The 14,088-nt window shown below is 38.2% G+C and overlaps 1 protein-coding gene across 1 annotated transcript; it reads left to right on the forward strand.

Annotated features, from left to right (window-relative positions):
- Positions 1–5,832: 5,832 nt before the first annotated feature.
- Positions 5,833–9,344, forward strand: rgra (retinal G protein coupled receptor a). The gene is made up of 7 exons (XM_076286506.1): positions 5,833–5,911; positions 6,189–6,345; positions 6,919–7,040; positions 7,748–7,901; positions 8,171–8,288; positions 8,948–9,061; positions 9,201–9,344. Exons 1-7 carry the CDS (start codon positions 5,833–5,835, stop codon positions 9,342–9,344), a joined length of 888 nt encoding a protein of 295 aa, XP_076142621.1.
- The last annotated feature ends 4,744 nt before the right edge of the window (positions 9,345–14,088 follow it).

A 14,088-nucleotide genomic window follows, 5' to 3' on the forward strand; every position in this document is an offset into this window, starting at 1 on the left:
ACGGACATTGTTCAGAGCTTAACACAGCCCAGCATAGTCCATGTTAAGATTATCTTTGTTGGACCAAACCAGGTAATAAATAAACTTGTTTGAGTTTAGGAGCAATGCACCTTGTCTAAAGTTATTCATTAGCCTTTAGGTTAATAGACTATGATGTCTGCCTATTCACCTATTGCCCATCTTAATGGTTTAAAGTTCACGTATTCTCCATCAAATAGACTCGTTATACATTTTCGTGTGCAAAAATGCAACATACGGTTAGCTGTCTAATATTGTTCACGTTAATGACATTGAAAAAATATGCTTCGTGCTACACTAGGATACTCACCGTTTTTTCCTAACATAATTTGAATTTGAATTCTCAAAGTTTCATGTAGCTCACCTGTGACATCCATCACCTCTGCTCGGCGACTCACATCACTATTCCAGCTGATACATCGGACGTACCTATCTGCGCTCACACATAGCCTACTTTCGCTTTCTAAGAATATCAAAATTACGTTATATATATGTATTTTTTTTTTTGGTAAGGGGGGCAGCTCAGTCAAAGAGGGCAGACGGGCAGTTCTATTATGCACTAGTGCTATGTTTGTGGCTAAATTAACGATTTAGCATAACATAATGACTCATTAATGCAATTTCATATAGTAGCCTAGCCTAACCAGCAGTGTTTTTTCATGTGTTAGGCTATAGTGCGCCGTCACCAGCAGTGTTTTTTCATGTGTTGTGCGCCTTCACCAGTATTTTTGTTTTTGTGGTGCACGTACTCCTGATTTTGTCAGTCATCTCATCTCTTATATGCTGTGTCTCAAGGATCCTATCCTGTCCTATTCATGGTAGCCTACTCGTGGACATTGCGTTATCACGTGCTGTAGAAGGGGGGCCCGCCTTGATAATCCTGCATGGGCCCGTTGTTGGCTCGTTAGTGCTCTGGTTAAGCAGTCGCATGAAATAAGGAGACTACAGACAATTCGGTTTTTAATTCAACTGTTAAACTAATAAAGTTTATTTTCAAGGTATGTGACTACTATGTGAAATTTCAAATGCTTAGCCTACGCATTGCATTAGGTCTGAGCACCACTGGAGAAAACACTAACATGCAGTAAGCTAATGTTAAGCTAAGTTAAGCTAACGTGTGCTTCTAACTTAGCCACTAAAGGCTGATAGGCTACATTGTGCACATAAATCATGACAGGGGAAAGAAAAACATTTTAATATGATAAATAAATGGTTTGGTTTGTTTTGACAGGCAACATGTAAGGTCGAGTGCCGTGGCTGAGTTGAGAGGTGGGGCTATGTCGTCATAAAGTTGCTGGCTTCGCACCTACAGGCGTCTACACGGCGAAAGTTAGCCGGCGGTTTCAAAAGTTCCCACTTCGGAAGCCGGTTTCAAAAGCTATTGGTTTCAGTCTCCTAAACTGCTGGCGTCGTGTACATGCAAGGCGTAACCGTTAACAAAACCTCACCGGTTTCACAAAAACCGGCGTCGTGTGCACGGCCCCTGAGGTGTGAATGATACAACCAGTTGTAGAATGGGCAGGGGGTAGGCCATTGAGAACCATCCCAGGCAAGGGGCGGAAATTCATTTTGTTGTATAGAACAAAAGGCTGCCAGACCTGTTTGCAAGAGAAGCTTGATTTATTTACATTTAAAGCAAAGGAAGTACTTTGAAACAGTATATGTTTGAGATGCTCTGGGTCAGTCTACACTGCCTGGACCCAGAGGGTGGTTCACATGCTTCGTTGCTGTTTTTTACTGGAATAAAGAATCAATGCTGCATCATCATCAACAAACATAATCTTTTCCTAACACACATCCTTATTTTTTTACACACCCAACATAGGTATGTCATAAGGCACATGCGTTAGCCTCTCATACTGACACAAAGGTATTAAAAAATCCATCCAGGAGCATGAAAGTGAGAAAAAAAATATTTTTTCATTATTCAAAAGGTACATTTTGTTAATCATCCTTTGAATTTACTATGACTGTGCAGTTTCCCTAAACATCCCAATGACATTCCCCACCGTTCACAATCTTATAATCTGGTGGCTCAGGGAGACTTCCCTGAGACAATATGAGCCTTGTTTTACTTCTAACTCTATGGCATGAAAAGCCGCCAATTAGGATTTTGTGATTTTATGTTCTCGGGGATGGTACCATTTATTGGGTGTTGAAGAGGGGGGTTGAACATATTGTGTCAATGAACATAACAAGTCATTTCTGTTTAAGCAAATTTTTTAATGAATATAGGTAATAGGCATATACTGTATGAATAAGCATTTACACATATCCATTTACCTACTCATTGTCTGTCTGTCTCAATTGCATATCAATATGTCAACATATCACAATTGTTTAGCCAACGTGTCTTATCCTAGATGGATAAAATATTAGGCCTATGAGTGTGTTTTTTATTACTTTCATATTTTGGTGCTTGGTGTGATGCTTGGGAGACTGGGCTATTTTATCCACCAAGAGCAGCAGGTGTTCTACAAGGAGAAATGTTGGGACAGATGATTACTTTGTTCAAATGTGCTCATTTGTGCTGCTGTCAAATTTCCTTTTCAGCTGTCAATGCTCTTGATAGTATACAGACTAACAAAGGAGGAACAGGGTTCCAATTATGATCTGATCTTTGTGAGTGTCTCTAAAAAAGAACAGTAGCCTATGTGTAGGTGCGGCGAGCTAATAAATAAATAAATAAATATAAATGTATTTTTGCATTAATGTCACCAGGAAGCATGCCAATAGAAATATATACTAATTTGTAGGTGTGATTGCCTGGAGTCTGGAAATATAAAAAGCATGATCGTGGGATACAGTTGAGTAATTTACAAACATTTATGTCAGGCCAACTGACACCTTTACATTATATTCAGTTTTTCACTGAACTAGGCCTACTGGATATAAGAATGTGCCTTATGCATTTGTGACCTAACGTAAACTGTGCTTGCATGCAAATGTGATGTAAACACAAGTTGATCTGTGCCTGCTAAGACCAACTTTTGATTCTTTGATATTGAAGAAGTTGAAGTTCATCATTTTGGGGTGCTATTAGATTAGAACTTCAGCCCAAAGTTGGAAACCATAGGATCATGTTGGAGAACATGCACATTTTGTCGCGAACTGTTTATCACAGAAATGACCTGCAAATATCATTGGGTTCGGCTCTTTCACATGAGGGGGGGGGGGGGGTGATTTTGGACACAACTTGCATTCGTCGGACTCGTTAAGGGTTAAAAGAGTTAACTTTTGCGAGCTCTCCATTCTGCTGTGCCCTTTAATGACATTCACTATTATGCACCTAGCAGGGTTCTAATGCGTAGGCCCAGTTCTTCTGGAAAACATGTTTATTCTAATGCTAATGATTTATCTTTAACGTAAATATTACTCAGTGTGTTGAAGGGGAAAGAGCTTATTTGTGAATAAACTGATGGTGCTGGTCATTTTTAGCGACCCCACAGATGTATGATTTTACTGCTTTCATGGGAGCTCAGCTTCTCTCTATGGCAGCTCAGCTCCCACGGGCTCCCACATAATTCCCAACCCTGAGAACAATGCTTATTGTCCTGGTCAACATTAGTCAGTACAACAAGTTAGTATTCAATGGTTTGGTAACCAAACTCCGAGTAGCCTACCCTAAAACAACTGTTAGGCTACATTGACAACATGATGAGTGATGACAACAAGTTACTTTATACCTTGTTTGGTTATTTGCTGCTTAGCCCAAAGTCTAATGCAAGTCGCTTAGCCTACTTCAGTGAAAGTGTATTAAAACAGTTGGCAAGTAGCCTAATTCAATTAATCCCTAATAAAATGTTGGACACATACAGTACCCTCCAGAATTATTGGCACCTCCGCTAACGTTGACTAAAAACCGGTATAAAAATAATCTGTTGGTGATTTATTGTAATCTCACAATGAAAAAAAAATAGGAAAAATCCAACCTTGAAGGGAAGCAAATTTATTTTGAATAAAAGGAAAATCTCATAAAGAAATAAATATTTTTAACAAAAACACATTGCTCACAATTATTGGCACCCCTGCTTGTAATACCTTCTTAAGCCTCCCTTTGCCAATAAAACAGCTTGTAATATTCTCCTATGACACCCCATTAAGTTGGTGAATACTAAGCAAAGGATTTAAGACAGTTCGTCTTTACAAAATCTCCCCAGATCGTCCAGATTCCTAGGTCCACACTTGTGCATTCTCCTCTTTGATTCACCTCTCCTCTTTTTCTATATAGTTTAGATCAGGGGACTGAGATGGCAATGTCTGAAGCTTGATTTTGTGTTCAGCAAACAATATTTGTTTAGATCTGGATGTTTGTTTTGGTTCATTGACCTGATGAATGATCCAGTCATGACCAACTTTTAGTGTCTTGGCAGAGATTGATAGATTTCCTTTGAAAATGTTCAGGTTTTTCTTGGTTTTCATGATACCATGCACCTTAATTAGGTTTCCAAGGCCTTTGGGAATAAAAACAGCCTCACAATAGCACAGCCCCTCCACCATAATTCTCATTAGGCATGGGGTTCCTTTCAGTATAGCCATTCTTCTATGTATGCCAAACACACTTAAGTGTTTCTATCCAAATTTTGATTTAATCTGACAATAGACCACACTTCCAGACAAAGTCACTGTACCATTCAGTAGCTCCTGCCATTTACATTGGTAATTAAATGACAGAACAGGCTTTTACTTGGCATTCCTTCTAAATAATCTATTAGCACGGAGGTCACTTTTGAAGATTTTTTGGGGGGACTTGTTGACCCCAAGATGATACCTTTACTCTCCAACAGTTGTTCTTATGGAATATTTTCCCTATCTTACCATCCCCCATACAGTATGTGGGGGCAAGATAACCATGGGTCTTTGTCCAAGCATGTTTGTCACATTACCAGATTATTAGAACCTTTTAATCATTGTTTTAACTGTATAGGCATTTTCAACAAAGTAACTAGTTTTCATTTACATTCTCTGACTTTACTAATGTCAACACACTTTATTTTTATTTAAATTTAGTGTATTCACTTGTCTTTCGGATGTTGAAAAATGACTTTAACCTCTGTGTGACTTTATTTTCATACCATAGTGAAAAAGAGAGTCATGAACTACTTCTGAAAGTTCTCAGACACTCTGCACTTAAATAAATTGAAATTATATATGAAAATGCTACTGTTAGGTTTCGTATATAAGTTTTCCGGGGTGGCAATAATTGTAAGCAACGTGTTTATTGTTAAAAAATATTTATTTCTTTATGAGATTTTCCTTTTTCTCAAAATAAATTTGCATCCCTTCAAGGTTGGATTTTCCTATTTTTTTCATTGTGAGATTACAATCAATCACCAACAGATTTTTTTTTATCCTGGTTTTTAGTCATCAGTCATCTTTAGCAGATGTGCCAATAATCCTGGAGGGTACTGTATGGATAGGCTATGTTAATTCACACACCTGTTGTATGGTGGGCGTCAGAATACTTTTGGATGAAAGAGTAGCCTACACAGTTCACACCGCCCCATCATGGTCGCGATCAGACAGAGGATTGTTGTGTAACTGAATAGGCACACTGCGGCTGCATTGTGTAAATAGCCTACGTATTAGAGCAATGGTTAGTGTTATGTTCATTAAGACATTCCTTTGCGGATTGAAGCAAAAGGGTGGGGTGGGGGGGCTTTACATAATTATGTAGGCCTATGCTTTTTCACGTGAAATGGTCCTTTAAAAGAAGGCTGCGTTTGATCACTCATATGCACATCCACAGTGAGCGGACAGTGAGAAGTGGGCTGTGATTTCTTCACATATTTTTGTGACTAAATCGCATTCAAGATGGTGACTTCCTACCCCTTACCGGAGGGATTCTCCGATTTCGATGTGTTCTCTCTGGGATCTTGCCTTCTTGTAGAGGGTAAGTGATTGACAAACGTTGGGTTTTAAATGAAGAAGCGATTTCATAATGGGCGGCAGTACCTAGCGGTCTGTCAGCTGATGCTAAGCGAACTGACATCTCCACCAGGAGTGATGTAACATATCTGCTTTTAAATTATAAATCAGGGCAGAGGATGTCACATTTCATCCCCGCTGTTTCCAAAGAGTGATAAACACTGTTATGTTGTATTGTAGCCTAGTGCTGTGTCTAAGCAAAGGTGGTCTTAATATTGACTGTTGCATACATTTCCTTTAAGGACTCCTTGGATTCTTCCTAAATGCCGTGACGGTTGTTGCTTTCCTTAAAATTAAGGAATTGCGGACACCAAGTAATTTCCTCGTATTTAGTCTTGCCATGGCTGATATGGGAATCTGTTCGAATGCCACCATTGCTGCATTTTCCAGTTTTCTTAGGTAAGGTTGAAAGGTTGCCTAATCCTGTCAGTTCTGTTTTCTCCTTTCATGAGCTGAACAATATGATTGTGATATGAACATATCTAGAGACATAGGCCTACACTGATTTAAGTCACTAAAAGGAGATACATAAAGCACTTTTCGTAGGACACAATGTAGTAGGCTAGGCTAAAAGGCCCTCATTATTTCAAATGGCTCTGAGCAATATTCTTTTAGAGGGCCCTAAATTACTTAACAGATCTGCCAGCATAACAATACCGAAACAAATACAACTTGCTTGTTATTCCTCAGACAAGTATAAAGCTCAAATTTGTTGACTATACACAATTTAACAGGGACAACTGTGTTGTGATGTCAATAGTATAAGTATCCTAATTGTCTGCTGTTGTAGAGTTAGTAAAGAGAAACATTTTCTTTGTGAGGAGTAAATAAGACCACTGTGATGAATAAATTGTCAATTAATTTGAGTTGTATTGGAAGTTGAAGGTTGATAAAATAATGTTGTGTGTAGCATAATTATATATTTAAACTTGTAAATTAATCAAGTGTGTGTTTTGTTGTTGAAAATCTTAGATATTGGCCCTATGGATCTGATGGATGTCAGACTCATGGCTTCCAGGGGTTTGTCACTGCTCTCGCCAGTATCCACTTCATTGCTGCCATTGCCTGGGACAGATACCATCAGTATTGCACCAGTAAGAGTCATGGCCAATCATGTGACATGGGGACTTATGAGGACTTTAGATGGAGAGGGAGAGTGGGAGTGGGGCTGCAGGGCTTAAGGGCTGCTCTTTGACAGCAGTGGCAGCTGTCTGGACCACCCTGTATCAAAAGAGGCCACCTGCTCCCAGTCTGCAACTGTATGTGACATGATGTAGCCCGTGATGTCCCGGGGCCACTCTCCTACTCAGCTGGGGATGAATAGCTCCCCCACAGATTAACAGCCACTCCAGCAATTGAAACATCCTTTGTGGGTTTTATATGCTCAAAGAAAAACAGTGCTGCTATAATTTACCTGAGGATGTTATACATTTATGTGGCTTGAACACCTAAACAAAATGATTTTACAAGAAACAAATCTTAATGGAGGAGTGGTTTCCCTAGAACTGAGCAATTTTGGAGCTCAGCAACCAAACGTTCAATTGTCACTGCAAAGTGCTGTCCCTCAGCTACAACACAACTGCCATATAGACTTTTCGATTGTTAGTCCCATGATGTGATTGATTGAATCTAGAAGGGTCACATTTGTTTGTCAACATACATACACTGGTGGAAAGGCCAACATGTGTCCTCAGAGCATATTGCATGAGAGCTGCAGAACTTGAGTAAAACATGTTCTGTTTGAGCATGCTGACCTTAAAATTAATTCAGTAAATAGTAACGTCTGTCTTTCTATTTTAAGGAACTAAATTGCAGTGGAGCAGTGCCATCAGTCTGGTGATCTTCATCTGGCTCTTTACTGCCTTCTGGTCTGCCATGCCTCTGATTGGTTGGGGAGAGTATGACTATGAGCCCCTGAGGACCTGCTGCACACTGGATTACAGCAAGGGAGACAGGTATTCACTACTGTTTAGACAAACCCTAAACACAAACTCTCTTTATCAAATTACATGATGGAGCTCTAAAGTTTTTGATGAGTGAGATGTCTGTTAGTGGATATGTGTTGTCACTTTGATACTGCCTGTCATTTTTTTGGTCTTATAAAGTTAATTTGAACATTTTCTACCAGATGTTTCTTGCCCTTAATTATTATGCATATATCATTCTCTCACATTTCAGTGAAATGGTTCCACTGAAAATACTTATTTGTGTTTATATTTACCAGGAATTACGTCTCTTACTTGATCCCTATGGCTATCTTCAACATGGGTATTCAGACATTCGTTGTTATGTCCTCCTACCAGTCCATTGACAAGAAATTTAAGAAGACTGGTCAACCCAGGGTGAGTCTTGCATATGTTTCACATCAAACTGGCTACATGGAATCAATGGCTTTCAAACATGCCATGTTGCATAAGTTATTATTCACGCTGCCTGAGCAAGGCTGAGGTTTTTTGCCTGAGAGCACAAAGGCGTGTATGCTCCTGATGCGAACAACTTTTCATTGGGGCAGAACTATTATGTAACCCATAAATAGAATCATACACTGCCAAGTGCTTCAAGCCCAGTGTTGCTCCTATGTTTCAAAACAACTAGAAGAAAAATACTATATTTTTCTCATCACCAGGAAAACCATTAGCCTGGTTTGTTGCCAGGAGAATAAGAACAGCACTATACCATCGCATTAGCATAAAACACATCTGATATGTATGGATTTGGTGCATTCTTTATAGAAAATTAAGTACATGACAATGGGAATATTTTAGAAATGGTTAATGCTTTTGTGTACACGTGTTCTTTCACATGTGTGTGGTTCTACTTTATGTCTTTGTTTATTCTAAAAGATTATAAAATTAGTGTAAGCAGATAATATTTCTCCCATTTAATGTATTATCCTCTGCATGTGACTGGGATGTCACATGTATGCAGACCTCATGACCATAACTATCTTTGTCTCTTTGTGTGTGTGTGTGTGTGTGTGTGTGTGTGTGTGTGTTTGCAGTTTAATGCTAACACTCCTCTGAAGACCATGCTTTTCTGCTGGGGTCCATATGGAATCCTGGCTTTCTATGCTGCCATTGAGAACGCTAACCTGGTATCACCTAAGCTGAGAATGGTGAGAGCATCCTATTTCTCTATTCAAAGATCCTTTGCTACTATGGAAGTCATAACAGAAAGGTACATGTTTGTGTTTGATGTTTTGTATTGTTTTGCTTTGGCTATGTTTACTGATGTTTTTGGTTTTTGTTTTGCAGATGGCTCCCATCCTGGCTAAGACCTCCCCAATGTTCAATGTCTTCTTGTATGCCCTTGGAAATGAGAACTACAGAGGAGGAATCTGGCAGTTGCTCACTGGGCAAAGGATGGAAGTGCCTCAAATTGAGAATAAGTCCAAATAAATAATTAATTTAATAATCACACCTACATCTATGTCCTGTATTTTGTGACAGGTATGATCCACATCTCTGTCTTTTTGATGTCTCTGTGATTTTTGTCTTGGTTGAACCTTTGCATAGTCGCTTCAGTGTGTGATGTGGTATCTCACATTGTATCATCGTCTGTGTGTGATTTTATGTGGGTTTTGCAAAGAGTTGTGGTTGGTATGAGATCCTAAAAGGATATCATTTTGTATCAATGTCAGGGCTTTTTATCAACCACTCATCATAACTGCACAATTTCTGAAGCCACCCTCTCTCATAAAATAGGTTATAAAAGTTCATACACACAATGTCTTGTGGGCAAACATAATAAAGACTTCCATTCAAAGACAATTATCAGGGCAGGTCTGACCTCTTCCACCTTGATCAAAAGACTTTGCAGGCAGAGCCTTCTGTGCTGCTGCCCCCAGTCTATGGAACGATCTACCCCTCCACATATGCACTGCCCCCTCCCTAGACTCCTAAAAGCACACCTGCTCTCTGAGGCTTTGACCCGTCCCTTTTGTTTGTTTAGCGACCTTGGGTATCCTGAAAGGCGCTATACATTTAAGCCATCATTATTATTATCATTATTATTATTATTGTTATAAAAGTAATTGTGTGTGAATAGAGAAAATACAAATAAACAAAAGACCCACAAACAACCATTCAGTTGAAGTGAATTCAGTGTTAACTTCAATTGTCTTTATTTAGGTCAATTGTCTTTATTTAGGTCGTTAAAAAGCATAATTCAACAAACTTTACAAACTCTCCTATCATTGAATTCATTGCTTATATTTCTAGTTTTAGACACATCTGTGTTAACCTCTGTCTCTGAGTCAGTTGATGAAATGTTGTACATATTCCAAATCTATATCAAAAGAGCTATTTTTCTATTCCTTTTTCCGGGATGGGGGAGGGGGAAGCATATGGTCAAAATCTATCTTGTTTGAGCTAGACTGAAGAGTAGGTCAGCCCGGAGGCAGCATTAGCAAAGCAACATTTTCTAATCCCATAAACAAGGGTGCTTTTCATAAAAACACATTCCCCAGGACCTCAAGATTAGCAGTGGGAAGGAGATTATAAGTCAAACATACGGTACTTGGATCTGATTCTCACAGGCAGATCTAGTTTTAAAACAACAACAAAAACATTTTCAACAAACTTTCCTTTGGAACAATATATTATAATCAAGATAAGGTAATACAATTAAGGGGTTATAAATTCAGCAGTCATTTTACTGAACCATCTACAACAGTGGACAAAAGTCATCATAGCCATTTTGACCTGAATTGCCAAATCAATTATGTGAGATGTAAACCTTACAAAATGATATGAGTACAATGTATTAAAAACTGTTACTAGAGGTAAAATGCAAAATTTAATAAGCCCCTTGTTCATGAAGAAGCCCCAATTTCTGTGCAAACTCCAGACCTCCAACTGTGACACACATCACATACATGATTAGTCAAATATATTCAGCTGCTGAATCTACAAGCAGGAGTGTTCAGGTGTGTTTTTGTGTCTAAAGACATCAAAAAATAGTTTCTGTTGACAATTCATTTTGCACCTCAGCCTTTTTATCAAGCAGTAATGTTTTCTAAATAATTCCCTTAATGTGCCTGTTCATTATGTATTATTGTATATCTTTTAAAGGTAATAATGATGGCAAACCTAATTCCCAGCCTGTAAAGCAAGTTGTAAAAGTACACTGTTATATACTGGGGCATATTTAGAGGACCAAAGTAACTGGAAAACAAAATCTATACATTTCATGATCACCAATGAAGTCAATAGTGCTTGTATGTTAACTACTTTGTTTCATATTGATGGCTTGTACAATTGATCTTATGCATGTTTGTATGTAATATGTGTCTCTATGAATGTTCAGTTGTGCTCCAACTTGGTCTGGTGTTGCTGTTGGCTTTGTATTGTGAATTGCTCACTATTCAAGAGTGCTTTTCTCAAATCTAACTAATTTCCATGTTAACATGCTGCCTTCTTCACAGTGAACTTTTCTTAAAATGAAAACAACCTGTTTCATTAAAACTGAATGTGACAAAAATGTTATGGGCTTGAAATCGTATACAATCTCTTACCTCTCCTTTAAAGCTTTCCTTTTCTCAACACATTGATCTCAGTATCTAAGCACTAATGACTCTTGACCAATTATAAAAATAAAAAAAGAGTGTACATTTTTTTAAACCTGTGTTAAAAAGGTGTGGCGAAGGGAAAGAGCAGTTACCCCAACCAGCCTCGTACCTGGGTCTCCAGGGTACGAAACCACAACCTCTTGTGCAGACCATGGTTCTTTCAAAACTGGACTATTGCAATTCATTGTTAGCTGGCCTATCTGCTTGTGTAGTGAGACCATTAGAGTTGATTCAGAATGCTGCAGCATGTCTGGTCTTTAATCAGCCAAAAAGGAGACATGTAACTCCTCTGTTTGTTACTCTCCATTGGGTTCCTATAGCAGCCAAAATGTAATTCAAATCCCTCACTCTGGCCTAAAGAACACTGGCTGGATCTCTCCCCTCTTGCCCACTGTGGTTCTCTGATGTGACAACCATCCATTAATGCTAAGAGGTCACAATCAAGACTCTTTGCTCTGGTGGGCTCCATTGGTGGAATTGCCTAGTATTCTGCGTTCTTGTGATAGTATTTTAAGACTCACCTGTTCACCTTACTTTTAATGGTTATTGTTTGTTGGTGTTTGTTTGTTATGGTTTGTATGTTTATGGTTTTGTTTATATAAAAAATGTTGTTATTATTACTACTATGCAAAATATAGGCTTTTCAACTTTATTTTTAATTTTTAAGTATTATCTTTTCAGTAATGTAATGTTCACCAACCATAAGCCGCTTTGGACAAAAGTGTCTGCAAAATACCATAACTATAACCATAAATACTCAGTGCATACAAAATACAAATATTGTCTCTATAATGTTATTTCATTTGAGCTTTTATTTTAGAGAAGAGCGAGAATTACATGATCTTAAAATAGAAAAAAAAAACATTATCCCACTTGACGTCAAAACTAAGAGAGATTTATGTTTTAAAAGAAAAACATCATGAGATTTTCAGCATGGCCAAGACTCCAAATGTAGGGATTATACCATATTTAGATTTAGAATCTCTGACACAAGACCATAATTTGTCCACTTATTGATTTATTTTTTTATCAGCTGTTTTTAACTTACAACAGCACTTTGAAGTCTTACATCTGAGAAATTCAGGTATTTACAGTTCAATTGGGATTAGGCATGGTAAACCAATGAACATTTCGCGTGGGGCTTTTAAGAAGATTACACAGCAATATGCCATCTCAGAGTCAGTTTGGGTGAAGTTTAAAGGTGAAACCTGACAGTGTTACAAGTCTGTGTGTAATCTGGTGAAGGATTGCACATGAGATATTTATTATGCCTTAGTCCTCATACTATGTCATAACTCAGCACAATATTCACACCTTCACACAGGAAACTGATTATGACTTCATTCAGGCAAAAAAGCCTGATGCATTACTGGATTTAAAATACAACCCCAAAACAGAAAAAGTTGGGACGTTGTGCAAAATGCAAATAAAAACTAAATGTGATTATATACAAGTCTCTTAAACCCATATTTAGCAGCAGAAATGACACAGACAACATATCTAATGTTGAAAATGAAAATTTGGACTATTTCATGGAAAATATATGTTCATTTTGAATTTGATGCCAGCAACATGTTTTAAAAGTTGGGACGGGAGCATGTCTACCACTGCACTGCTTCACCTCTTTATTTAACAAAATTCTGTAAATGTTTAGGAACTGAGGAGAGTATTTATTAGGGTTTTGAGAATGAAATGTTGTCCCATTACTGCCCAATACACGATTTCAGTTGCTCAACATTATGGGGTATTCTTTGTCATGTTTTTCATTCCATTATGCACCTAATTTGACAAATCTGGACTGCAGACTGACCATTTTAGCACATGGACTCTTCCTCTATGGATAAATGCTATGCTTAAATGCATAAATGCTATGCTAATATTTGCTGAATTCATTTTGCGATTGTTTTCCTGACATATTCAAGGTCTTCCCTGGAATAGATATTGCCTGGATGGCAGTATATGTTGCTCAAAACCTGTATACATCTTTCAGAATTGATTGTGTTTTGCCAAATGTGCAAGATGCCCATGCTGTAGGCACTAATGCTCCTCCACACCATCATAAATGTTAGGTTTCGAACTGAGCACTAAAACAAGTTGGATAGGTTGGATACATAGATAGGCCCTCTCCTCTTTAGCCCAGATGAGTCCATGATTTCCAAAAATAATGGCAAATTTTGATTGGTCTACCCACAGGACCTTTTTCCATGTTACCTCAGTTCATTTTAAACAACCTCAGGCCCAGATAATACGGTGGTATTTTCTGTATCGGGTCTCAATACAATTTTGGTTGTTAAAATTTTGGCTGCAGTTTTTGAATTGAGTATCAAACTGTGCACATAGACAATGGTTATCAGAGGTTGTCCTGAGCCCATACAATATCAGGTCTGGAAACATGTCTGGTGTTGATGCAGTGCCATCTGAGGTCCAGAAGACCACGACCATCCAATGTGTTTTTCAGCTCCTTCCTTTGTTCGCAAAGATTTCTCTGGATTCTCTGAATGTTTTAATAATATCATGTCCTGTAGATAATGAATCCCCCAAATACTTCACAATTTCATCTTAAGAAGCATTAA

This window comes from Alosa pseudoharengus, unplaced genomic scaffold (genome assembly GCF_046254945.1).
Source record: "Alosa pseudoharengus isolate Yale_2024_CS ecotype anadromous, Long Island Sound unplaced genomic scaffold, YU_APseudo_1.1 YU_APseudo_1.1_scf_15, whole genome shotgun sequence".
In the NCBI taxonomy this organism is placed as follows: Eukaryota; Metazoa; Chordata; class Actinopteri; order Clupeiformes; family Clupeidae; genus Alosa; species Alosa pseudoharengus.